Genomic DNA, 26,543 nt, shown 5'->3' with positions numbered 1-26,543 from the left:
AACATATATGGTTTGAAGAGAAACCAGAGTGCAATAGCTTGTTATATGTAAGGTGGTGTTTTACCAAGTTGAATAAGAGGTTCTAATTTTGTTTCTTAAATGACCCAGCATATGTTGCTACTGTTGGGAAACTCTCCAATAAAGTGTAAGAATCAGTCAAGCCCTCACACCGCAACCTCCTGCATTTACCATGACACCTCTGGTTGCAGTATTTCATTACCACTTTGGCAAATGTGCTCTCAGAGCCCATCCAGAGAGCTGAACAGCAGGCAATAGTCTTTCTACTCATGTTAGTGTCTCTGATCACCCAAGAAGATTCTGTGATGCTTATGGCTGGAAGGGCTAGTCTTGTTGCCTTTCCATCTCTTTGTCACTGTTTGCATGTGGGGAGGGAAAGGAAGAGATTTGTTCTACCATATGAGAAATGTCTTCTAGGGAGCCAGTGCCAATCTTGGTAGCTAGGCACGATGCACAATAAAATGGGAACAGCTGCATGTAACTGTCTGTGCTCACAGGACACCTGACAGGACTTTGTGATCTTGCACACCCCTTTCAGACTGATAGCTTACAAAACTGCATATCCATAAAAGTAACATGCTTAGCTCTGGCTTTAAGTGTCAAGTCACATCCATTAATTATAGTTCATTTGTCTTTGCCTTCCTTGGGAGTCATCACCACCTTATGACTGAAGATGCTTCCACTGCAGAATTGAGGGGGAGGGATATTTGTTTCTTAATCATTATAACCAAACTGTCTGATCATTATTTTCTCACTTCTTGGGGAAGAAAAGCGGGCAGGCACGGCAACTGCATAGGAGACTAACCCTCCTTCCCAGCTCAGAGGCGTGGACAGAGCTATCTGGAAAAGCAACTAGTCCTTTCCTGCAACAGCAGGACTGAGAAGACTAGAGCCCATCAGTGCTCAGATCCTCAGGACTTGTCTCAGCACTTCTAAAGAAACTCTGCAACTGTGCAATAAGCAGAGATGTGCTAAACAGTTTTGGGAAGAGCAGAACTAGGCATCTAAGACAGGGATCTTCAAAAAGTGATATACTGAGTGGGATGTTGCTTACCAGTAGAAAATGCTGAGAGGAGGAGTAACTGTCAAGCCCTGGTCCTTGAAAAGAGCTATATCCCTAGTTCAGTGATGGTGGTAAGACAATTGTGTCTGCTCCACGTTTTGTAGATAATGGAGTGAGCCCAGCCATGAAAGAGCCATGAAGATATATAAGGGCTTGGAGCATCAGATGTATAAGGAGAGGCTGAGAGAGCTGGGACTGCTCAGCCTGGAGAAGGGAAGTTTTATGAGGAATCTTGTCAATATGTGTAGACACCTGAATGAAGGTTGTAAAGAAGAGGGAGCCAGGCTGTTCTCAGTGGTGCCCAGAAAAAGGGTAAGAAGGAATGGACACAAATTAAGAAAAGTTAAATGTCTTTGTTCTTTGTTGTAAAAACAACAAAAATTGTTTACAGCGAGGGTGGTCACACTAGAACAGGTTTCCCAGAGAGGGTGAGGAGTTTACGTGTGGAGTTATTCAAAACTTAACAGGACACAGATGTAGCTGACCCTGATTTGGGGTGGTAGTGCTTGGACTAGATGATCCCCAGAGGTCCCTTTCAACCTCAACAATCCTATGATTTTGTGATTAGCCAAAGACATACAATAATCCCAAGCCTTTTAGGCAACAACGAAATCTTTCTGACACTTTCATTTAGCTTAAGTAATAAAATGGTCATTAGGTGACAGAGCAAATGAAAAAAAGTGACTATAGCCAGAGGGCTAGGGTAAATCAGGTTGAAATTTCTTGCTTCACATAACATTTCATAATGATATGAAGTATAACAGCTTTTGAGAAAAGCACTGAGAAAAAAAAAATAAAAATGCTTTTCTCAGAGCACCAACTACTTGGTGATAAGGAAATTTTCTGCAATATTAGAAGAGGCAATTAAGTTCAGATATAGATCTCCCATGTGACAGCTGACTGCTCCAGTACTGGGAATATTAGGTATCAGTCATCATTCAGGAATTTAATGATTTTGAGAGGGAAACAAGTGGACTTTAGACAAACCTGTGGTTTTGAGATTTGTGAAGGTCTGTAAAGTGTCAGAACATTCTTCACAAAAGAACTGAAAACAGTGAAATAATAAAAAAAAAAAACAACAAACCCCTCACATGTACATTTACATACATATTCTCACCCATGCAAACATGGGAGTAAAAACAATGTAGAAAATCACAGGGAATACCTGAACAATTTGTTTATCCTGAGTCTAATTTGGTTGTAAATGAAACCTGTGGAAAACACTATTCAAAAGAGCTGTGGATTCTGCCTAGGGAAAAAAGAAAAAAAAAAAAAAAAAAGGTGAAGTCTTCCTTTGTTGAAAAATGAAAGGGCTGTGAAACACTCATTTGGCTGACTTCCAGATGCCTCTAAAAAGTCAAGCTTGAAGGTAGCTTGGGAAGATTCAATTTGAAAAAAACTACTGCTGTAAACTGAAGTTCTGCACAACTTACTATAGAAAGACAGGATATTGTCAATTTTGCACGATGGCCAGAATCATAATAGATTATAATGTCCAGTAGGACAAGGCGCAGGCAGCAACTGAGATCAGGGTTTTGGGAGCCTCAGAGCTGATCTGGAAGGAAGTGAACACTAAGACCGTCTACTTTAGGTGCCCAAGTCTGATCCATAGCACCCAAGTCAGTAAACTATGTTGCTCAGGTAGTGCATGGGAAGTCACATATAAATTCAGAGCACCAAAGTTAGAGCCTCACATAAAGTGGTGTGAATGCTTTTCTGTATCAGACTGGCTAGCCAAATCCCCAAAAGGATTCAGCTGCTGCAGCACATCAAACATAGACTCCTGGGCACAGAAGAGGAATCCAGAATCCCATAAATGTCATGGGAACAGCTACACACTGTAATGGGAGACTGAAAACAGGCAGTACATTAGAAAGGGCATACTAAGTCAACGTCCTAGGTATGTTTTTATCTGAGGTCACTAAAACCCATATTCCAGAGGGCTAGTCTTCACCCCACTGAGGTGCTGGTGGGGCACAAAGGGTTGAGAGTGGTATGAGGTAGACTCCACTCTCATTGGACTAATGAAACAATGCAACCATGAACATGATTCTGTAGTCTGGTGGCCAGACACTCCTCTGGGATGGGGGAGGATACCTGCTTCACAGACTACCTTTCACCTTTAAAGGTCTGGAATTTCCCTGTAGTCTTTCCGAAATAAAAACCCAGCAACATCCAGGACTTTGGGAAGAACATTTTATTGCTAAGCATATCTTTAAACAAAATGCAAATAAGAAAAGAAAAATAATCAAAAAGGAAGAAGAAAAAGAAAGGGAAAAAAAGCAATAACATCACGATAACTCAAATAAAAATTCTTAAGGTTGTCCATAAAGCAACAGGGATATGGTAGAAGCCCACATACAGAAATGCACATGTTCCCAAAAACTGTCCAATAGAAACTTACACAAAAAAAGGAAAGTGTAAATCCTTTTCTCTTAACTTAAAAAAGAAAAGCAAAAAGGAAAGGAAGAAAGAAAGCAGGAAATAATTTCACAAGACTCCAAGACTCCAAGAACAGCAATCTTTTACAGACATCAAGATATAATCAACTTTATATAGTTTCGGCCAGTTAAGTCATCTAAAATCGTGCTTTCATACCTTTTTAAAACCTGTCTTTTTTTTTTTTCTTTTTAGTATAAAAAATAAAAAAGGAAAAAAAAGCTCAACCTCGCACACACGCACACGCACCACACACACACACACATACACGCACTGAAAATATTTGTTAACATGAAAGCATCTTCTCTAAATGTTTGAGAAGGCTGTTTTTTTGAATTTAAGTTCCCATGTGCGTGTGTGTATTTGATGACACCTCTTCAAAGTCAAATATTCATGCGACTTATAAACACCAGCAAGAGTAGATTTCTAAACCTAAACAGCTGATTAGTTTTCATTCGTATACAGAAAAAGTGTACATTTCTGATATTCCAGAGTTCTCAATCCATCTTGGTTTTTGCTGTTTTCCTCTCTGTCTCTCTCTCTCTCCCTCATTTGCTTTTTTGCACATGATAGGTATGGCCGTCAAACCACTTGGCTATTGTTCTGTACAGCAAGATAATCCTTTTCACAATAACTGGGAAAATGCAGAAACCAAACCACTAAATTAAGTTAAATAAAAACAAAAGACATTCCCAATTTAACCGTAAAATAGTATATACACCATCAGGGTATCCATATAGAAATTATACTAGCAAAAAAAATAGTAGTAAAATATGTAAACAAAATTTCAGATTTTTTTTTTTTTTGACACAGGTAACTGTGACAAAGCTAAAACACACACTCTCTTCACATTTTAAGGTTTGCTTTTGTTGTCTGTTTCATTTTACTTTGTTCTTCAAGAACATTCTCATTCCACATTAAGACCATAACAGAACTTCTGTTCCAGTCGTCTCATCAAACATACCATGATAAATATATCTGTGTGTATATATATATATATTATATTATTAAATTCCTTTTTTTTTTTTGTGTGTCACAGCAGCTTTATTTATTTTCTTTCATATAAAAGAGAAGGAAAAGGGAGAATAGGGCAAATGGAAAGACAGAGATGATCTGAGATGTCAAGCTACAAAATTAAAATATTACATATGAAAAAGTTTTATGTCAAAAAAAACTATGTATTTTGCATTCTTTTACAAGTGTTTAGCTTTTCTGACATTTATGGGTCTTGTCACAAGTTGAACTCCAGTGGTGTCTTTCTGATCTCTTTATTAAACTGATTTAGTTTTTGCATGCATTGCAATCAGTCACAGAACCAAACCCAGAGGAAGGCTCCTTTAATTTTTCATGGCATATTCAGCTTAGAATGGTTAACCATTTTTTAAACATTCTTTTTTGAATCTTCAAATCCCTTTAATCATAGTTTGGCTGTGCTAATGCATAAGAAGTGATAATCTCAAATGAAGCCAATGACTGATCAGAACAGACCCAAACCCACCTATTCTTCAGTTCAATTGCAAATACTGGAGCCAGATCCAAGGGAGCCAGCTTTCCATGATAATTTTCTTCAGCATCACCCATCAGACACTTTCACTGCGTTGTTAGCAAACAACTTACTGCAAGAGGACAGATTCTAGAGACAATACAACCAGATATGCAGAGTAAACACCATGGGTAGCTTTTGAGTTCATATATGGCGATAGTCTCTCTTTATTATGGATTAAATTTTTTTCCGAGATTTCTTCTCAACTCATGTCCTGGTTCACCCCCCACACTGCTCCTCTCCACCCTTCCCTCCCACACCCAAAAGTAACAAAAAAAAAACAAACACAAACCACCAAACAAAAAACAACCCAAGAAACCAAACCAAACCAAACCAAAACCCCAACAATCTCCAAAATCATTTATTCCCCTCCTCCAATCTCGAAAAACTATATGTATGCTGGACAAGGCCAGATCAGTTTGTTCAATGTTTTTCTGTTGCTTAATAACCTTTGCATTTTTTTCTTTTTCCTTCCTTTTTTTTTTTTTTTTTTTTTTTTAATAAGTAAACTGAAAAATTATCGATACAGTCAGGGATCACGAACATTGTTAAAGACTCACTTGGAGATATGAAACAAGTAAGCCATGAAGTCTTCTACTTTTGCAGAAAGTTCAGCGGAGGAGGAGATTTGGAGACGTCCAAGTTCACTAACAGGGCAGAGCTGTGTGCGCCATCTCCAGAACGCTAAGTGTGCTTTATAATACATTAGGGCAGAGTTTGCTGACTCCAAGCGATGACTGAGACATTAACAGTCACTGCTGAAATTTTTTTTCCCAATACTTTTTCCCACAAATGATATCTCCCAATCTCATTCGCTGCAATGATTCTGATATTTCAGTTAAATCTCATTAAGTATTTATATATTTATATATAAATAAGTATTCTTTTTTACACATAATACTCTTTGTCCTTGTTTTTCTGTTTCTTGTGGCCACTCTTTGAGCTCTGCTGCTTCTCCTTCACGAGCGTGCCGTTGCTCTGGGCTGAGTTGCTGATGTAGTTCCGCGTCTCGTCCACCTGATAGGACCCCTCGTCCCTGTTCCTGTACTTGTACATGGCATACAGGAGGATGAGGATGCAGAGGGCGGCAGCAGCCACAATGCCGACGACCATCCCCGTTGTGCTGCTCGACTCGCGGACCACCTCTGAGGCCCCCGGAACCCGTCTGATTCCCGGCTCCGTGGGGTTTGCTGTGGGCACATTACGGAACATGGGGGAAGTGATTAGCGGGCTCTTCAGCTTTGTGCTGTCTAGCTCATAGGCAGTGGGCAACGGAAGCAAGACTATGTCAGGCTGGGGTTTGAGCTCACGGTTATTCATTTTGCCGGCTGGCAATTTGGGCACCATCCCAGTCGAGGACGAAGCTGTGGAGCGGATCAGCTCAGGGGACAAAGACGTGGTAGTAGTCCTACCAGTTTCGGAGACTTTGTTAGGTCTAAAGTCCTTGGATTCCCACTTGGGTGCGTGTGCTTTGTAGCCACCTTCGAAGATTGAAGTGGAAAGACTCTTATCTGTTACCAAGGAGAAGGTGGTGTAAAAATCTTCATCATCAGTAGGGGGTAGGTTAGAGTCAAAGGTTTCCCCTGAGCCATACCCAGATATCACCAAGCCATCATCATCACAACCATCGCTGCCTTGGTCCGACAAGCAAGGTAACCCCGCCTCAGAGGTCATGGACAGGGAATCTTTGGTGGTCTCAATAATGGTGAGGAGGGGGCGAAAGGTAGGGGGGAGTGTAATGAAAGGTGCACGAGTAGCAATAGGAGGGATATCTAAAGGGTCTTCTACAAGTAGAGGGATAACTAATTCACCTCCTGGGATGGAAAAGAGAAAAAAAAAGAAGATTAGTACAATTTAATGACACAATGCACCATTCTCAATTGACTTAACTCAAGGATGAGAGAGGATTTGGGCATTATGAAAAAGTGTCAGGGATCGGGTTTCTCATCCTAACTACACTACCAATATACTTTCTCGGGGATGCCTTTCATTCTTTCCTTCCACCCTGTTTTAGATGTTGGTAAAGTGCATGTTCCATTTCCTCACTCTTTTAGTCTATGCTAGGTAACATACAGTGAAATACTCTGTATTTTTTTGGATCCAAAGTTTTTGATTTTTTAAGATACTCTCAAGTGACTCCGTGAACATCAATTTTTGGTAGTGATCTTTCTTAAGCATTAGGTTGCAAGACTGTTTACATGAATTATTTTAGACTTCCATAGAGCAATGTTCTCTTAGATGGATTTTACCACTCATCTTGACAGTTTTTCCTCCTCTGATTCTTTTAATTTAAAATAATATTGGTATTTTTTCTCTGCCATTCGTCTGCTCACCTTCCATAGCAGTTTATAAGGCTTTTCCCTAATGCTTTTCCCATTAATCTATTTCTTCTCGATTGTTGCCTGCTTTTTTAATTGTGGGGAAAGTTCATGAAAGTGAGGGATGGAATAAGAACCAAATACTTACTGGTGTCCATGAAGGTACAGACTTCTATTCAATGCTTGTTCATCTCTTTTTAATCTTTCTTTACCATTCTGTTCAATGCTAGGGACATCCCTTTCCTTGCATCTTTTGGGGCTACTAATGCCGTACTATCTTCATCTTCTGTTCTTCTTGATATTCTTTTACTATAATTCAGTTAAAAAATAAGATAGACTATATTGTGATTGATGATGTAATGGAATAAGGACTCCAATGACCCAAATTAGCACTTGAGCTCAGGAGCGTACTGCAGAAGTTGTCTTCACACCTATTGTTACTTATTCATATGCAGATAGCTGTGATCAGTGCTATTTTTTCCTAACATGATGGCTATCTACCTACAGGGGACTAAAAATGAAGTAGATGTATGGTCTACTCTTAAAGTAGAACAATGAAGCTATAACATTTGTACCTTACCACAGTATAAGCTGCAGCTGAAACAAGAAAGTGCATCATTTCTAAGATTTGGTTTCTGAGCATGTCCTGGTTTGGTCTGGCCTAGAGTTCCCGTTGGTTCGGCAGCGGGAGGAGCTGCAGCACCCTGAGACCCCAGGGGCTCCCCAGGGCCCAGTGCCCTCACCTGTGTGCGGGGGCGGGGGGAGCACAGCTGGAGGGCTGGGCCCGGATTGGCCGATAGTCCATGTCATGTGACACTGTGCTCACCATATAAAGGCAGGAGTGGGCTGGGAGGGGCTCTCACTTCCGGGGGTGTGGCTGTGGGGCCTTTGTGTTGGGGATCGCTGGCTGGGAGCAGGCGGGAGGTGAGCAGCTGTATTGTCCATGACCCGCTGATACTGCTGTCAGCGTATCATTCTGTTACTGTTATTGAACTGTTTTTATCTCAACCTGCGAGTGTCCCTTTGCCCCTCCGATTCCCTCCCCGTTCCCAACTGGGGGGAGGGTGGGTGAGTGACTGCGGGGTGTTTAGTTGCTGAGTAGGCTCAAACCACAACAGAGCATCAATATTGCTACTTTTAGGTTAGTAGTCTTGTTTTGTCGATATATTGTAGGATCACTGTATATCTACTTTTGAGCCTATGGGTAATTAACATTCTACTCTTTTATTCTGATGTGGATGCATAATTAATTTATCTAATTCATTTAATTCAGATTACATAGTCTTCTGCTGACATATAGGTCATCAACAGTTTTTAGGATGAGTCATATTGCTTTTGAAAGTTTGTATATAAGTTTTCCCTTCGGTAATTTTTCTCCAGCTAACCACTTAAGTTAACTGCGTTAAATGTAAACTGAAGAGTTCATCTGACACCATGAGTAGTCATCTAGATTTGTTGAAAGGAGTGAAACTCATTAAGAAATATTTCTAATGCATGGGAAATTTTTATTTATACTCACCGTTGCTTAAAGAAAGATATGCAAAAGGAATTTTATCTTCTAAATAAATAATTCTGTCTTTTACTTATGTATTAATGAGTGCTAATGAACAGTTTGGCATTGTTACAGTGCTGAACAGCATCCGAGTCAAAATTCTGCTCTCCTATATATACTATATGTTACATGCACTTGTTTCCCATTGAATAGTGCCAGTAATGTCCATGGGAGTTCTATAAAGAATAGGGTCTAAAACCATAATCCCTTCTAAATATATTTGGAGAGCAATATATTTGAACAAATTACATACTAAAGTTAGCAATATACTGAAAAAGATATTTAACAGTTTGATTAAATTTGGATAGCTGAACTAGCAATATGGCTTATTCTTATCCTTAATGAGAAACTAAGTGGTGACACAGTTTAATCAATTGAAACAGTCAGATCTATCTCAGAGGTAGAAATGAGGCCAAAATAAGAAATGTGCTACTTTGCATACTTTCACACAAAGTTAGTTTTAAGCTAAATGCAAAGGGCCAATTTGAATATGTTGTTTAGTTTTCTGAGCTTCCTCAGTATGTTATATGACTTTTGTTACTATATAGAGGATGAAGAAATAAGTATCATGTGTAAAACAATGTTAATCGCTTCAAACTACATATCTTCAAAAAAAATACATAAAAATCAGAAACTGTAGTCTGTCAAATGGCTACATGGCATTTTGTGCTCATGCATCTGAGCTGTTTTCTGTGCAATGTAGAAACTAGAGCATGTAATATGATTTATATATGCCTAGAAGCCCTACCCATGGCATCTATAATTTATGCAAACAGGTGATCTCAGGATAAACTTGGAGTATGCCTCAGAGGGAAAGATCACCTCTGAGTCTGGTAAAAAATAAATAAAAATAATAAGATTTAAGCACACATTACATCAAATTGCATGAGTTAGGCATTTAAATTCCAGGAAGGCAGGGATAGGTAGGGTTCTTTTAAATGATTTTTTTTAAGATCAGTGTTTTTCTGTTAAAAAGTAGCATTCATCTGTGATTTTCATTCACCATCTGTGACGCCAAACTGGAAAAAAAACAGTTTGTCAGCTTTTAATTGCTGATCTAGAGCTTCGAAGTGCCTTCATTCTTAAAAGGCATCATACTGGAACACAGCATCAGTATGCAGTTGACCTGCTACCCACCGGGGCAATATTTTGGGCAGTTTTTTTCCAAAGAGAAATTCTCTTGGTCCTATTAACAAATAATTTTGTTGAAGGAATCAGAAATATATTACATTTAATATGAAGACCTTTCTTTTAGCCCAGTAACACTTGTCTTTAAAACTAGGTCATAGTTCTACAGTTTTTGTTTCTGTCAAGGACTTGAGCCAATGATCAAGACTACTGCAACTATAAAAACGATAAAGGTCTTCCTGAAATGTTAAGAAAAGTTTATAGAGTTGCTATGGTGAGGGGGGTTTCACATCAGTGACTGAGGGCAGATTGGAGCTTTTTGTTTCCAGCAAGTTTGTTAGATGGAAGACAGTAGGACAGAATCAGGAATGAGTTTTACAAAGTTTTAATTTCAAAATGTATGTGAGAAGAGAAATAACTTTTAATCCACAAAGACTGAATTAATTTTGATTTCCCATACGATTATTTAATCTCATGTCTAGTTTTCTTCCAAATTGTCTAATGATGCATACTATGTTTACCTGTATACTGAAAGACTGTTAAGGGTGCTTCATTAGGAATTACTTCTCCATCAAGGAGTTAATTTGTTACATTTACTTAAGACAAAATACTTTTGGGGAGTATCAGGGAGATGGCTGTAAGGGTGGTAATGATACTTTGATTTTTTTAATTTTTATTTCTTTCTGTAATGGATGAAACTGTGAGACTGAAAAAAATCTGTGTGGAAGAAGGTAACACAGAGCACTCTAGGTATCAAAGCTGACTTCGGTTTTATAGGTATGTTAGACATCTATGCACAACGCACAGCAAGCTAGAAGTTGTAGGTCTAATAGGATGCAAGCACAATGAATACTTCTTGGGGTATGTGATTTATAGAGGAGTTAAAACATCCTTTAAAATGGCGTGACAAAAATTCCACTCAGTCTAAAAGAAATGTGTTATTTAAGGATAACAGGGGATGTAAATTCTGAAAAGCTCCCAGGAAAGTGTGAGAAACGTGATCACCAATATCTATGGAGGACAGCAAGCGCTAACTTTCATATCATACCTGCAAACAATTGTGTTACTGGTACTACATTTCTACTCCTAAGAGACACAAGGGGGAGTCTGATGACAGGCAGATGATAAATAAGCGTGTAGGGGGAACCGTCTTTCACAAAATGACAGCGGAGGCAGCAGGAAGCTGCCCAGAGCCAGTGGTCCTTTTGTGGGGAACCAGTGCCTTTTGCCCAGGGCCCCAAGTTGGTTGAAAGGTAAGCACTGAAATATTAAAAGACAAAGTGCCACTTGGTTGCCAAGAATATCTTATGTGGGATTTGGATCCTGAAAGGTTTGCTGTGCAAGGCAAGCACTTTAAAGATTTGGATCTCTAGAAAAAGCTAAAGAGGAGACCCTGAAAAACCTTACATGACAATTTGGAAAGGAAATTAATTTGAGACAGGTTTTATATTTTTATTTTCCTATCTGAAGTTTTTATCTTCTCACAGTGTCTACCATTTTTTCAATTGCAAAATTAGTATTTCCAGCTTTGAATAGAATTTACAGTTTTAATTTCCAAGTTGTTCTGTGTTTAAAAAAAAAAAAAGGGCAATGCTGCCACCCAGTTTGGGCCATGGCTTCAAAACAAATATTCATATGAGACTTAGATTATTTTTTCGGATTATTTGTGCTTTTTCTTGTTACATTTATTTCCCCCTTTTTTTTGTTGGCTGTTTTAGGCCAGTTAACAGTGTTCACTGGTATGATGCAAGTTCAGGATTACTTTTGAAATCCAAAGATTTCACAAGGATTTTACATATTTATTTTTCACCTACTCTGTGCTTTCTCTTCTAAGCAGGGATTGGATATTTTCCAATTTTTTTAAAAAAGCTTCTGTTGACAACACAATGCCAAAGAATTAAACAAAAAGCAAGCAGATAAAATGGTTTCCCCTGCAGTGATACAGATGCAAAATAAGTTTGCTTATCAACGCTATAATTGCAAAAAAATTACTGAACAGCAAACTGGAAGCAGCACTGAGAAAACTGAGGTCTGTGGGGTGGGAAACCTTATACCAAGCAGCCCAGTGCTCTGCTCAGGCTTCTCATTCCATGAAGGTAACACAGTGTGCATATATTCCTTAAAAGTTACCCTTTAAATCTAGCACATATACTATTTTCATGGAATTGTGCTTTTCTTTAAACTACCAAGATCATTTGGGATATAAAAGGTTTACTTTAGCCTTGGAGCTGCCCTGCTTTTTGCTTTATGAGCGTATTTATAGATATATAATTCATACCTCTGGGGCTGATCTCCAGTAAGAGTTCTCTGCCACTGGAAAAGACAGAGCGTTAAAAATTTAATAGAAGCCTTATGAACTGTGAGGATGTTGTGGGCGAGTCATGAATGTAGAGGGCACCAAAAAAATAGAAAAAGAAAAAACTTGAAGAACTGTAGCAGCTACCAGCTTTCATCTTTAGAGCCACAACTACTTCACTGGTGTCTCAGGCATCAAACTGATACAGGAAAAAAGGCACACAAAAACGAAGCCTGAAAGATTCATCTTCTCCTGATGATAAGGGACACACCCTTATAATCTATCTCTTTCCCAGCTGTGGTTGAAGAGCTTTTAAATGCCATCCATAAAGGCTGCACAACTCATCCATTTCTGCAGGCACTTGAAATTTTGCATCCAAAGCTTGTAATTTTAATTTTATTCTTATGCTGTTCCTCTGAAGCTTGACTCCACTTTCAGTATTAAATACATGCGAAAGAAAAGAATTCCTTACCTTTTTCCCCTCTGTATCAACACAATAATTCCTTATTAAATGACTGAGTTCATAAATTTCAGTCTAATAGTGTTTTAGTTAATTCTCCTTTGAGTCCTCTGAGGATAGAAAGGGGAAATTATTCAGAACATAGTCTCTGATTCACAGGAAATATGATGCTAACACGAAACCTAGTAGGTGAACATTCTTAATATTTTCTACTATTTGCAGTCTGATTTAATTGCAATTGACAGTCAGTAGTAAAGAGAAAAACATAATTTCCACAATGGAATGCTGCAATTTTTCATCTCAAATATCTCATTTTCCTTTCAGAGAATATATATTCCTCAAAGTGATTAGATAAAACTGTACTTCTTCTGCTGAAGTTGGTTGAAAAGCATTTCCTAAGGCCCCCAAACTATATTAAACGACATCAGTTATTGCAATGCTTCCTGATACACGGCTCATGAGCAACAGGAAGGTATAGAGTTCAAGAAGTCATGAATCCCATGTTAATGATGGGATGTGTTTCATTGATGTAAATCCTTGGTCACCTTTGTGCAGTTTCAGTGAAACAGATACTAATACCTTCCAGAGAGGACCTGACATCATGCCTGCAGGCAGGATTCTAGAGCAAACCCAAGTATTTTGGTGCCTAGACACTGAGCTGCTCTGAACCAATTGAAACATGCTCTCTTCCATCTCTGATCATTATTCTAAATTTTTATGATTAATTGTTGACAGCTTCCTACTCAGCATAATTATTTGTTCTGTTTTCAGCACCAGTCGTTCAAGGGGCTTGACAGTTGAACCTAAGATACCTACTGAGCACAGCATTCCTATGCAGGAATGGCAAAAACATATGTGCTTATTAAGGGAGTATAGCTTTTTCTTACTTTTACTCATCACTTTTTAAAGAAATTAATGCAAATCTCTTTTGAAGCAAGGAAGTTTTAGAGGTTCAGGACACGTGTTTCAGTAGGAAAGTGTCTTCCAAATGTACCATTTCTGGGTGATATTAACAAGCCTGATACTAGTTATGATGGGTGCATTTACCTGGTAAGAGTACACTTGAGAGTATCAACTGGACATCAGGCAGATAATCAGCAATGAAGAAAATTGATAGAAATAAAACACTTCCATGGGAATAAAGTGGGAATGATGTAGGGCTGCAGTAAGAAGACCTTGAGAGCTACCAAAATGCTAAAGATGTCTCATAGTGTTTAACTTGACATGAAGGCTACACCACCAGGCTACATACAATTTAAGTAGTATGAGAGAAAGTAGCATTACTGGTGATTCATTTTGGGAAAGGGAAAGGGGAAAGAAAGCTCTAGAGAGGGACCAAGAAAAAATAGGAACAAACTTCCACAGGCTCCTTCACACTCTCCAATGCACAATACAATCTAGTAATCCACAATATACAAAAAGCACATAACATAAAGGCAAATACAAACTGACTCAAAAATAAATAAATGAACTTATACATTTTTTCCTAAAACAAAACCATTAACTAGAAAATAACAATGCCACAGCAACAAGATCAGAAAAAAAAAAAACAAAACCATAACAAGTCATTCAGTTTATCAGCAAAAGAAAGATTAAAACCTATGAAAACTGAAAAAAAGGATAAAAATCAAAAACATTTCCTTTAAAAAAAAGCTCATCAAAAATACATAAAAATATTTAGAAAGCATACCACATTGATTTCATAACAGTCAACTTACATCAACAAATTGCCCGCATGTTTTTTGGCATGAAAGGAAAAATTTACAAAAGAAAGTTGTGTAAGAATGCTCTTGGACAAGTAGCATTGCCACATTCTTGTAACTTGCTTTTTTTCGTTGTTTCTTAAAAACTTTTTTAGCAAAATGTTTATTAATCCTTTTTTAATATAATTGTTTTACAACAAAGGGCGATACAGGGAGGCAACAACACATACATCCACACCACATAACATGAAAAGAAAAAAATCTTGCACCTTAACAAATTTGAACTTTTTTTTTTCTGCTGTTTTTTGGTTGTATTTTTTTATCTTATGTAAAGTTGTTAGCATATTACAGTTGAAAAATCCTGTACATTTTATAGAATTTACTTTTGCTTGTTTGCATATCTACATATAGAATGTTTTTTGAAAAGCAAAGTTTGTTGCTTTTTTGCCTTTTTGGTCAATTTGATATATATTTTTTTAAACATTTTCTTTTTTTCTATAATTTTTGTGTGTGTGTGTTTTAAGGAATGGATGACTGCACATAAAATTTTAACAATGCTAAAGAAAGGGGTGGTGGAGGGGAACTTATGGGAAGAAAAAAATGCCTAGGGTGGATGAAGTGGGAGTGTAAAAATCTATGAGTGTACTACACAGGAGATGAAGATGATGGGAGTGAATGTGTAAGTCAGTTGCCATGTCCATGTAAGGGCGGTACGGAGTGATCTAGCAGCATTAGAGCTTCTGGCTGTAAGGAAGGGATGGGCAATATACAAAAACAAATGAGCATATTCATGCCCATCAACAAAAAGAAAGAACAGAACTCTAACATTGACAATCTCACAAACCCTAAGCTGCAACTTCTTCAACATGCAAGTTACAAAAATTTAATAATTATAATATTCATATTTACATTTTCATTAAAGATTCTCAAATCATAAAAACAGTTAAAACTTTTCCCTACTAAAAATAGCAGTAAAAATACATAAACTAATATAATAATAATAATAATAACCAGAGAGTAAAACAAAAAACCAAGGAAACTAGTTTTATGCATTGGAATTAGAACAACTTCATCTGTAGTTACCCACAGCTTCCTTCTTCTAAGAATCACCTTTCCTGAAGTCCACCAAATTGACATCAGTATTCTCAATAATTTGTGACAATCATTTCTTGAGCACATCAAATCACTGTTTTGAATGTAATGGCTGTGTTCGCACACCCCTTCCCCTCTTATAAATTAGATTGCTTTTATATTCAGATTCTCTGGAGAATCTAAAAAATACAGCTGTAGGGTTCTGCCAGTGAAGTAGCTCCTTATTTAAAGAGGGAAATAGAGGGAAAAATTGCAGAAAACAATTCATAACTCTTGTTTTGTTTGTTTTTTTTTTCATTGTTAGATTTGAACAAACCAAATCTAAGATAGAAATTCAACCATTGAAAAGAAATACATCAAAATATAACTATGTACAGATATACTAAAAAAAAAAGCAAAAAATTAAAAAGGACACTGTTCCCAGGAAAAGGGAGATAAGAACAATTGTGGAGTTTTAAAATTTTATTTAAAAAAAAAATAATCATTCCACACACTTTCAAAGATGAATGGACCAGATGCACACATTAAAAGGAACAGACAAAGCAGTCTAGGGACACTTTTATCATTTGGATATTATTTTGTTAAGAATTGGATTCTATTCCTTTCCCTCCCCCTCCCATTTAAATTTATTTTCAGTTGTTGGCCAAAAACCCCACCACCCTCCAGTGTTGCTTTTTTTTTTAATAGATCTTTTTTTTTTTTTTTTTTTTTTTTATCACTTCTTTTTAAAATAAACATGGAGAGGAAAAAAAAAAAGGACGTGCAGTCTGGATGTACGTCATAAATAGACATAGAAAAAGATAGAAGAAATTGGCTGAGATCGACAAATGGGTTATAAAATAGCTTAATTTTACTGTAGGATGTTAATAATAATGCATGCTTAAAGTAAGTTGCATTTAGGGAAAGTAGAAAAACAGAACAGCAAGCAAGGACTTGGGGGTGGGTGTGCAGGGGAGGGCGGGGGGCAGGGGGTGTACCATCCATGCCTCTCCAGAAAGGGCAAAGCACATTCCAGCGGGTTCTCTGCATTTCGGGGGAGGTCAAAAGGGGAAAAAGGTGAGGAGAAATCATAAGATATGCTAGGACACACCTTTCACCCTGACTATGACCTTGTGTTTGGATCAAACACTCAAAACTCCAGAATCCAGCTCTTATTCTGGTCCTAACTCTCCAGGGTGTTCCCAAAATGAGTGTCATTTATTCCTCTGCCTAGTCAGACTGGCCTTATTCCTGTAAGTGCTGATGAGCTTGAGCAAAGGGTGAAAAATTGGTTCTTACAAGCACATTGCTATGCTGGAAAAGGCTATGGCAGTAGTGTATATTTATCTGAAGTGGTGAGCAGTTACTCAGATGTGCTGTCCATGATTACAGCTGGGGGCCCACCAGTTACCAGTATTTGGTACTAAGGCCATATGATTTTGCATAGGCAAACCTGCCACTGCGAGATTTAAGACTGAGACTAGTTTCTCCTATGCTATAAAAGGATTTAAAGTTCAAGAAGATATCACTAATCAGTTCTATCTGAGTCTTTACTAAAACTGGATCCCAAATACTGTATGTCCTAGGAGGGGCCCTCAGCTTCCTCTGAATTCCCTAGGTGACACATTCAGTGTCCGTATTTTTCTTGTATAAAGAGCATCATTCTGACATCACAGTCCTTCCAAGAAGGGACTCAGGATCACAGCAAAACAACCTGTTCTGTCTGATGTTTTAGGAGAGGGAAAATGTTTTATATAAAGGTTTGGACCCTGTCCATGATGAATCTCTCCAGGAGAAGGCAAAATCAGGCTGTAAACACTGCATGTACCTTAGCTTTCCATCAGGAATGCCAAGATCATTTCATAACCCATCATAAAGGTCATGCTACCACCAATCAGTGGAAGTGGGTGGCTATTTTGAGCTTGAATTTCTCAGAATGGGGCTATCCACCCTGTAGATGTAGACAGGGGTACTTTTATATAAATACTGTAACAAACAGGCAGTATGTTTTGCTATTCACTAACATGAGGAACATTAGCACCTCTAAAGCCACTGAGAGATCAGTATTAGTTCTGTGGAATGTTAAATAAGCATAAAACTCACAAAAATTAAATAGCCCAGATTGTTTTTAGATGCATTACTAAAAAGTGTCCAGTTCTGAGAGGAGTTTTATGACAAGACTCTTAACTCCTTTTCAGAAGTGATGAGGTTGTGCTGACAACCAGCAATCTACATCTGTAGCTGGAATGCACCATGCCTTTGCTGGAAAACTGCACTGGATCTATCTCCTACATCCCTTTGGAAAAAACATGTTAGGAAGGGAAGAGGTCCAACCAAAGAAGAGGAAACCTGGTCAGGGTGATCTCAGGAAAAGAACATGCAGGTTACAGGAGGCAAAATGTTTGTCTACGCAGGAAATTTTGGGGATTCATTTGTGAATCAGAAAAGAAAAGCGAAAAAAAAGACAGAAGTGAGGCCTTTGCAGACCTCAGTGGAAATTTTTATTTGGTAAGGTTTCAAGGCTAGTGACCCTGGACACCACTCCCTGCCAGGATTCTGAGCCTCTGGTTTAACTGTACTTGGGGAGTTTCACAAAGGGGCATTTAAGCTTTGAATTTTAAGCAGTACTTGTCATAACTTGCAGCTGGATTTTCATAGTAGTGAAATATCCCCCTTCAGCACATTAGAATCGAATGCCTTCTTGTTGACGCAAAACAGATTGTAAGACACAGGCCTTGTTGACAACTATGCAGTCTATGTCAGGCCACTCCAGTAAATACTCATGCCCTATTTGATAATAAATGCCTAACTCATTGCATGAGGGTCTGGAAAAGCCTTTTACTGCCTGAAAGATCGAAAGAGCTAAAGAACCACAACTGGAGCCAGAAACACTTAAAGAGATGACAAGATTTTGTAAAAGAAAACTTGATGTTAGACTTACAAGAGGATTTGAAGGGTGCTAAGCAATTTTTTCTTTACTTTGTCAAAACTGAGGTGCTTGAACAGGAGCAGAGTTCTTTCAAAAACCTGGGTCCAGAAATTTAGGCTGAGGCTAGGAAGATCTCCTGTCCTTTAAAAAATCTAGCTGTTAACAGTCAAAGCTAGATGTCTTAATTTGAAAATTGGATCCTAAATGTTTCCACATGAAGCTACACAGAAATATTTCATTACTTACCACTTGGCAAATTATTCCTCAGAAAAGCAAAGATCAAAAAGTATAAGCAGTGGCTTTTTTTTTTTTTTATTTTCAAAAACTTAAAGTAGATCAAAAGAGTGGGAATAGAGGCACCTGTACTATCAAGGCTTACAAGCCTCTTGCTTGAAGGATTGAGCAAAGATAGCCAAATTTTTCAAATGCAAAAATCCACAATTTAAAAAGGAGACATTTTTAACAAAAAGCCCCTTGCTCAACAGCTTTAATTAGAAAGTTTTTTATTTTCTCTCTGTTTTTTTTTTTTTTTTTTGTTATTGTTTTCAAGTTGCATTTTAAAATGCTGCTGGTGTTTTGGCAATGCACATTTCTCTGTTAAAGAGCAAGATGATGGCAAATTAGGATCTAGGGCTGCATTACTGTCCCGGGTTTATGTTAACCTCTGGAACTTCCATGTCTTCTACCACTCCAGTCCTTAGGCTCCATACAAGCTGACATCTTATCTCTTCCCTAACACACTGAACCCCATGTTATTTGAGTTCTGTGCACTGCAACATAACTCTGCTGTATCTCATTATTAACCAGCTGTACTAGCTGCTTCTTCTATCAAGATATCAGTGAAAAGAAATAAATGGAGAATTTCCACTGAACTGGAATATGTTCATTTTTCTGTTAAAAGTTTACCTACAAAATAGAGAAAGATGTAATGTTAGCTATGCACCTGCTTTTAGCTTCAAGATCTGTCGGCAGCATTTTGCCCTCTGGCTAGAATATTTTGGTAGCAGAAATATACGTTAAATAGATAAGGGGGAAAAAAAGCCCTGCAAAAACCTCCACTTCAGGCATGTCCGTACACCAAGGAAGAGAATAATCTTCCCAATTTCCAGTGTTTTCACCATAAAATAAATACATACGCAAACACAGACTGAGAGACTTGATTTTCTTCCTCCCCCTAAAACTGGTGAAGTATATTCTATAGTTGTTTAAAAGTTAGTGAATTTACGTCTTCCTATTATAAATACTAGAAATGTTAGATCCAAAAAGAAACCCTCCTAAGAGCTATAGAGGCAGTGTGGCTTTTTTTACTGTCCACAACTTAGTCATTATGTGGCATATAGGGAAAATGGGAGAAAACAAGCAGAAGAGAGGGGAGATTGTTCTACAGGACAAAGTCCCAAGAAGGAGGAGGCAGGTGGGGGATTCTGGCAGGAATCTGGGAAACTTGATATTTCTAGATGGGCCTTACTGCATGTAGTAGGTCCCCAAATAACCTGTTAATTCTTGCATGTTTTTAACCTTTCTCAGAGTAATATTTTTCAGACGTGCAGCTAAATGAATGCTTAGCAGATAACAAATAACAAATAGCTTATACATTAATAGGAGTAAAATACTACTTTTCAAGGCAATCCCTCATCCCTACCCCCAACTCAGAATAAAAATCTGTTCCTGTGATTCCCATCGGTTATTCATTCTAATTAAAACCATAAACGGACTATATGGTTAGCTGGTCCACTACAAAACACAGAGATAGGAATAGCATAAAAAGAAATTAGTTATATCACTTCCCTTGTACCTGCTGTTTGTACTGGCAAAAAGCTTTCTCATTCTAAGCCTACAAGCACATCTAAATTTCAGAAATAAAAAAGCTAATCTATAGCAAGAATATCTACATGAGCACCACTGACAAATTCCCACATGTCATCCTGTTTGGTTTAGTGTGTAAGAGTTAATTAACGGGGCTTCTTTACTGCAATAAGCTAGAAAACTACCAAATACAAAAGCACATTTACAGCTATCAGAGCTAAAGAAATCATAGGGCAAAACTGCCATGACTCTCTGAAGTAAAGAATTTTTCAGGTGTTTGCCATAAGCTTATTATCTTTTCATATTCCTCCAAACCTGACTATTTTGATGCTTCCACTGCTAAGCAGCCCATCCAATATCACTGGCCTGAAAGCATTCATTCTTCCCATGCATCTCCACTCAACCATCTCTTTTTCCTGGGGAAAGGAACTGATACGCTTTTTTGAAAGACTGATGACTGATATTTGTAGTCAGCCCAGCTAAGGCTTTTTTACGTAAAGCTAAATTTATTTAATCCTAAAAGTCAGTCACATGGGAAGAAGCCTTTCCGAATCCCAAGGGACTTTGCAACCACAAACCAGATCCTCATACTGACAAACTCAGTAGCAGAACTCCATTCAATAATTTGAGTGGAAGCAGGAATAATTTACTGTCTTTGGTCTAAACCCATGCAGCAAGGGTTTCCTGTGTATTCGAATGTCCAAATCCTAAAAGACACCTGAAATGTGTGTCTAGGTAAGGAGGGTATGCCATACTGAGATACTTCATGGAAACAGTGCCTACTTGGCCTGCATACAAATACTCTCTTAGGTGCAGCTAAATCATAACCACATGAAGATCTGGATACTTCATGAATGATATTTTGTACCTAATCTTACTGTTGACTCCACATTATCCTCTGTGGGAGTTGTACACCCAAGTTAACTGATACATAACAGTTATTCCTATGATCTCCTCCACTCATACCTAATTATTCATAAATATATTTTCATATTGGATTCCATAAGAAGTAAATTCCAGTGAACTTCAGAAGTAGACAGGACCCATTTTCAGTGCAGTAATGTTAATCACTTGGATGTTAGCCTACACTTGCCATTGCTGTTGAAAGATCCTATGGAGTAATTTAATTCATCCCTCAGCTAGCATAAGCACATTACATTCTCAAAGTCTGTAGCTAGTCCAGCTGCAAGTGACTCAGTGGATGGCACTTCTTCCCTTGCTTTGTGAAAGGGGGATCGAAAGCACAGTAGATTAACTGTCAAAAGGTTTCTCTTGCAGAGAACTTAAACTTCTCTTCTGATGGCAAAGTAGTGATCCTAGTTCTGCCCTCGGTAACCCCTCTTCGTTTAGTATTTCCTGCTCTTCTTACAGACATAAATCAGTGCTGGGAAGAACCTGTATTTGTAGCTTGTACAAAGAGATAGCTGGTGTGCTTTTATCTTGGAGCTGTAAACAAAACAAAGCAAAGCAAAACCACACAAAGAAAAATGTTGTCCACTTCTTGGATGGCTAAATAATCCAGGATCATCCCAGGCATTACCTATCTCTCTGGGAGACCTTCTAAATCTAACGCATTTCACTTTTTAAGTCTCTGCAGTGAAGCAGCTACGGCTTATTCTTGAGGATGCATGGGAAAGAGTACTACTACAGACCTTTAACAAGGACCTTTAACACTGTACACATTGGACTAAGGAAATTTGTTTGAGAAGCTGTAGAAGAAAACAGGGGTGTTAATGAATGAGGATAAATTGGGCTATACAGACATGGTGATGAATTCAAATGAAAAACAATATATGATTTCCTTGGAAATTATATCAAGCCAAATATTGCAATAACTGAGAAGAAACAATAAATCATGTCTGTTCAGCATTGTGAACACCAATCCCTGGTAAAATGTAGAGTGAAGAGAATTTACAGTGCGACGGTTGGGAAGAAGCTTACTCCAATAGGCTTTGAACAAGATTCATTTACCCGTGCTTTCACATCTATTTCTTTCATTAATCAACACTACTGAAAAGGGCATGATAAGTACCCACATGTTCTCTTCTACTGAGTTTGAGAACTTTTACATCCATTCCTAAGGTAATTGGGGTGTAAGAGTTAAGAATTGAAGTTATCTATTCAAATTCATGTAGAAAAACTGTGATAAATAAGGGACTCAAGCACATCTTCCAAACAGTGGCTTATCCAGCGGTACAACCCTGCCCTGCTCAAAATGTTACTCTTCTTTGGGTTTTGGATGTCAAAATATGTTCTTTCTGCTGTGTATTAACTTGGAATAATGTTATTCCCATATCAATACTGAAAGAAAACAAGCCAAAACAAAAAGGTAGGTCCCATAGTGGAAGTTAAATCTTGACAGTGCAAAATGCTACTGTGGAATTAACTAGCCTGGACAAATCCCTGAAGAATGCAAAGACAAATACCTCAGTGCCAGCTGCTGCAGTTAAAATGAATTAGACAGAACTTAATAAATTTTTTTTCCTCATGCCACAAGAAATATCTGGGACTCCAGAATTGAGGGCAAGACCTTCAGTCTCCTCCTCAACAAAGAACAAGTCAAAATATTCCTCAGAATTAATCACAAATGTTGCCTCACAGCCATGCTGAAAAGGCTAGGCCAAGATTCCCATCAGCAAAATAAACTCATGTTGGGTACACTAAGGCTTTGTTTAATACCTGGTTACATGTAGAGGAAAAATGTTATGTTAGAGACTGTTACTGATGAGAAGATCACTATCAAGTAGACTGCTGATAGGTTCTACCAAATTACCATTGGGAAGTGGTAAAAAATCCTAGGCAGAAATCCCAATATTGAGTAAACATAAATAAACACAGCCACAACTCTTCCTTTGAAAAGCAAAATAGGAACACCAACCTTTTGAGCAATATGTTAAGTGTTGTTCTCTCACATCAGTTCAGAGTATGTGCGATGCTCTTTCCTGTTGATTGTACTAATGTTTAAATGTACCAGAATCCCCTTGAGACCTCAAGCAGAGGAGTTTGGAGACAGAATGGCAATGACTATTAATCCATGCTTTGAAGTCAATTCTCCTACTAGGCTGCACTTGTAACTGCACCAGAAATACAATAGAGCCAACTAATGTATGAACTATCTAGCTCTGAAGCACTGCAGGGGAGCCCTTTGTATAGGGGCTTTCAACATGTGAGCTACTTCTGTCTATCATTTGTAAAAGTTCAGAGGGGACAGTGCTGTGATTCAGGCATTTTGGGATGGATTTTTGGCAGGACTTCTTGTTTGTTTGTTTTTATGGGCAAGTTTAACACTAGCTGGGAAGTGCAGAAGCATAGAGGGGGCTGTTTTTTCAGATTTTCTTTTGAAAGTTCAGGATTACAGTGGTGAAAGGCTGCTGCAGGCAAGTTTGGATCCTCTTTTTCAACACAGTGAATGACTGGAATAAACTCTGCTGTGATTCAGAAGCCAAAGCTTTAAGCTGTTTATCAGAGGTTGCATTATAGCAAGAAAGTGGCTGGGAAGGGTATTTGCTCTGTTTTCATAACAGATTGGATTAGAAGAGAAACAGATCTCATTCCAAAAGTCAACCTAATTTAATATCAATTATAATGATGATACTTGGATGTATTTCAGAAGCACGGGTAAAGATAGTATGTCCACGAATAAAGCTGGGGATCTGGACACCAGAATTCTTCAGGTCTGTTCAGACTTTAAGGACTTTTGGAACAAAAATTCAGGATGACTGACTTCTGCTACTGATTAATTCAGTTTACCTCATTGGTAAGATAAGTGGCCTTTGCATCCTTTCTCCCTTATCTTCACACCATGATAAGATAAAGTATATCCCACGAACACAAATGTTTAATTGTTTTCTTTGTTAGTGGAGTTGGAGCACTAACGTTCAAAATGTGTTGTTTTGGCTTTCTTTTTTTTTATATATAAAAAAACCCAACAGTTAATATTCATAGACCAGGGCAGGTCAGATTGCTGCAGAATCACTATTTAAAGAGGTATAAAGTCATACACTTGAATATGTTTTCCATATGACTGCTTACTGTATTATTTGAAATATTTACATTTAAATTTTAGGGTCATTGTTAGAAAATCAGCTAAAAGATGACTTTGCATAGCTATTAACCATCATGTCTGAGCTTCATGGTTTAGTAATTCACAGAAGCATAACAATCATGAATACCTGCGAAATTAAAGTTAACCGCAGATCAAGTCTAATAGGGTGGAAAGTTAATTAAAAGAAAAAAATCTTATCATATTAAGCTTTCCTCTGCTATGAAGAAAGATGTTATATGGTTAGATTTTAATAGGAAAGTCTATTACTTTCTCATAGACTCTAATTTCCTTTATCTGTATGAGCCACAAAATTTTCTCATGCAGATATTTTTTTTCTGTTGAATTCATTATTCCTATTCCTAGTCTTATTCTAATTGATGGTCTTAGGCACAATCAAAATAGAGATGGAACTGTAAATATTGTGTTAAAAGAACAAACACTTTATTTAGGTAATTCTGTTATTGGCAAAACTTGCAGCTTTGAACGTTGTGAATGAATTAAAAAGGTGTTCAAATTCTAACCTTAGTGCCCTGAGATTTACTGGCTTATTAGGGTATTCATGAACAGCACTGTTCTGAAGTTAGAAGAAAAGTTTTACCTTCAAGACTCATTATAAAGACTTGAGCCTGTCTCGTCCTTCCTTGCCTTTTGCAAAAAGACACTAAACACACACAGGCACATGGACTAACATTATATGCTAGAGAAGAACTGGCAGATCTGCTCATGATTCCCAGCACCTAAACAATGCATGCTAGTCTTTTGTGGTAAATTTCAGTGTTTAATGCAAAGTGCCTTCTTTTCACAACTTTCCATGCTGTTGAGTTATTCATCAAAATAGAAGCATGCCAGAAGCCAAATTATCAACTGCTTGTTACATGTTACACTATGTGTTACACAGGTACATGCAAAAGACACTCTCCTTCACAACTTATCATCATTTCAAGTGTCTTACTCTTGGATATGTGAATGCCCCATGTTTTCAGAAGCTTGTCTTTGCTAGTTTATTGGCTAATGAATCCATAGAAGACACTCAAATAAGTAACTTCAACCTAAGCTGCCACTGCTGCATTATAGTTCCATCACAATTCCTTATTATTATCTTGTTTCATTGTCTGGTAATTTAGGAGTGGTAACCTCAGCTGAAAAACACAGAGAAAGGCAACCAAGTGGCAATTCAAACATATAACTACTAAGAGAAGAATTCAGCACAGAAGCACTAAGCTTTGGGATAAGGTGACAGCTGTATGTGCTCTGTCTGCATAGGTAGGGAGGCAGTGCATGGAGTTAACCAGAAAAGCACTTAATTTATGCTCTTTCCTTAGTTTCATCTTTCTCTTAGAAAAAATACATTCCACTTTGAAGACACTGCCATGGGGTCCCATGCTTATTATGCCTCAGTGGATATATTTTCAACTTGAAAACTATCTGATCTATTTCCAGCTCTAAAGATTCTCTTCATACCAACTCTCTGCCAGCCCAAGTTTGTGATCTGAGAGTCAAGCCCAGGTCTCTTATCATCATTTCTCATAAGACTGTAGCTCAACCTATGCCCTCATCAGCCCTTGTAGCCACCTATTGTCATCAGTGGTTTTACAGAAATATGGCTGACTGAACTTGTAAATTGGATGTAGGTAAATGACTCCACTAGAGAAGTGAGAAACAGGTTGGAACCCAGCCACCAGTGCTGTGTGGGCTCTGCAGGGACCAATAGGATACAAAATCATTAAAGTCAGTGGACTGGTCTCTAAAAGCAAACATATGTATCAGTGAGGATGAGAAACAACTATTTGTTTGCTCATCTACAGCATTCAGGTATAGCTATTGGTGAAATAGTTTCTTTTGCTTTAACAAATATGGATTTGATATTAAAAAAATAATTTTATTCAGAAACATTTCCTCCTCTTTGTTAGTAAAATTCTTCTTTTAACCTCAGTAGTATTTTTTCCTCCTCACACCTCTGCAACAGTTGCGTGGCTTACAAATCCTTTTCTCCATGCATCTCTCAAATCTTCTCCATGTTACTCTCAACTAAAGCTTGTTAGTGAGTCACCTAAGGAAGCATCCTTCTAACCTCTCTGATTACAGTATTTATAAAATGGAGACAACAGTATTCATCTCTCTTACTAACGGTCTAAAAAGCTTCTTTTTAATACCGGCAAACCATTTTTGAAT

General features: G+C 37.8%; 1 protein-coding gene across 28 annotated transcripts in view; it reads right to left on the bottom strand.

The window, feature by feature from the left end:
* Positions 1-3,263: 3,263 nt before the first annotated feature.
* NRXN3 (neurexin 3) overlaps positions 3,264-26,543 on the bottom strand; it is a 1,014,891-nt gene continuing 991,611 nt past the window's right edge. For 15 of the 28 annotated variants that reach the window (XM_042790607.1, XM_042790610.1, XM_042790616.1 and 12 more), the window contains one exon: positions 3,264-6,877. In XM_042790607.1, coding sequence (XP_042646541.1) covers positions 5,952-6,877 — 926 coding nt within the window. In that variant the 3' untranslated portion in view covers positions 3,264-5,951. Of the gene's footprint in view, positions 6,878-14,553; positions 15,265-26,543 lie in introns of those variants that run through there. The other 13 variants (XM_042790621.1, XM_042790622.1, XM_042790629.1 and 10 more) reach the window with 3 other exon arrangements.

The sequence above is a fragment of the Tyto alba genome, unplaced genomic scaffold (genome assembly GCF_018691265.1).
Source record: "Tyto alba isolate M040663 unplaced genomic scaffold, T.alba_DEE_v4.0 Super-Scaffold_18, whole genome shotgun sequence".
Classification (NCBI taxonomy): domain Eukaryota; kingdom Metazoa; phylum Chordata; class Aves; order Strigiformes; family Tytonidae; genus Tyto; species Tyto alba.
This window is presented reverse-complemented; position numbering and strand designations above follow the sequence as displayed.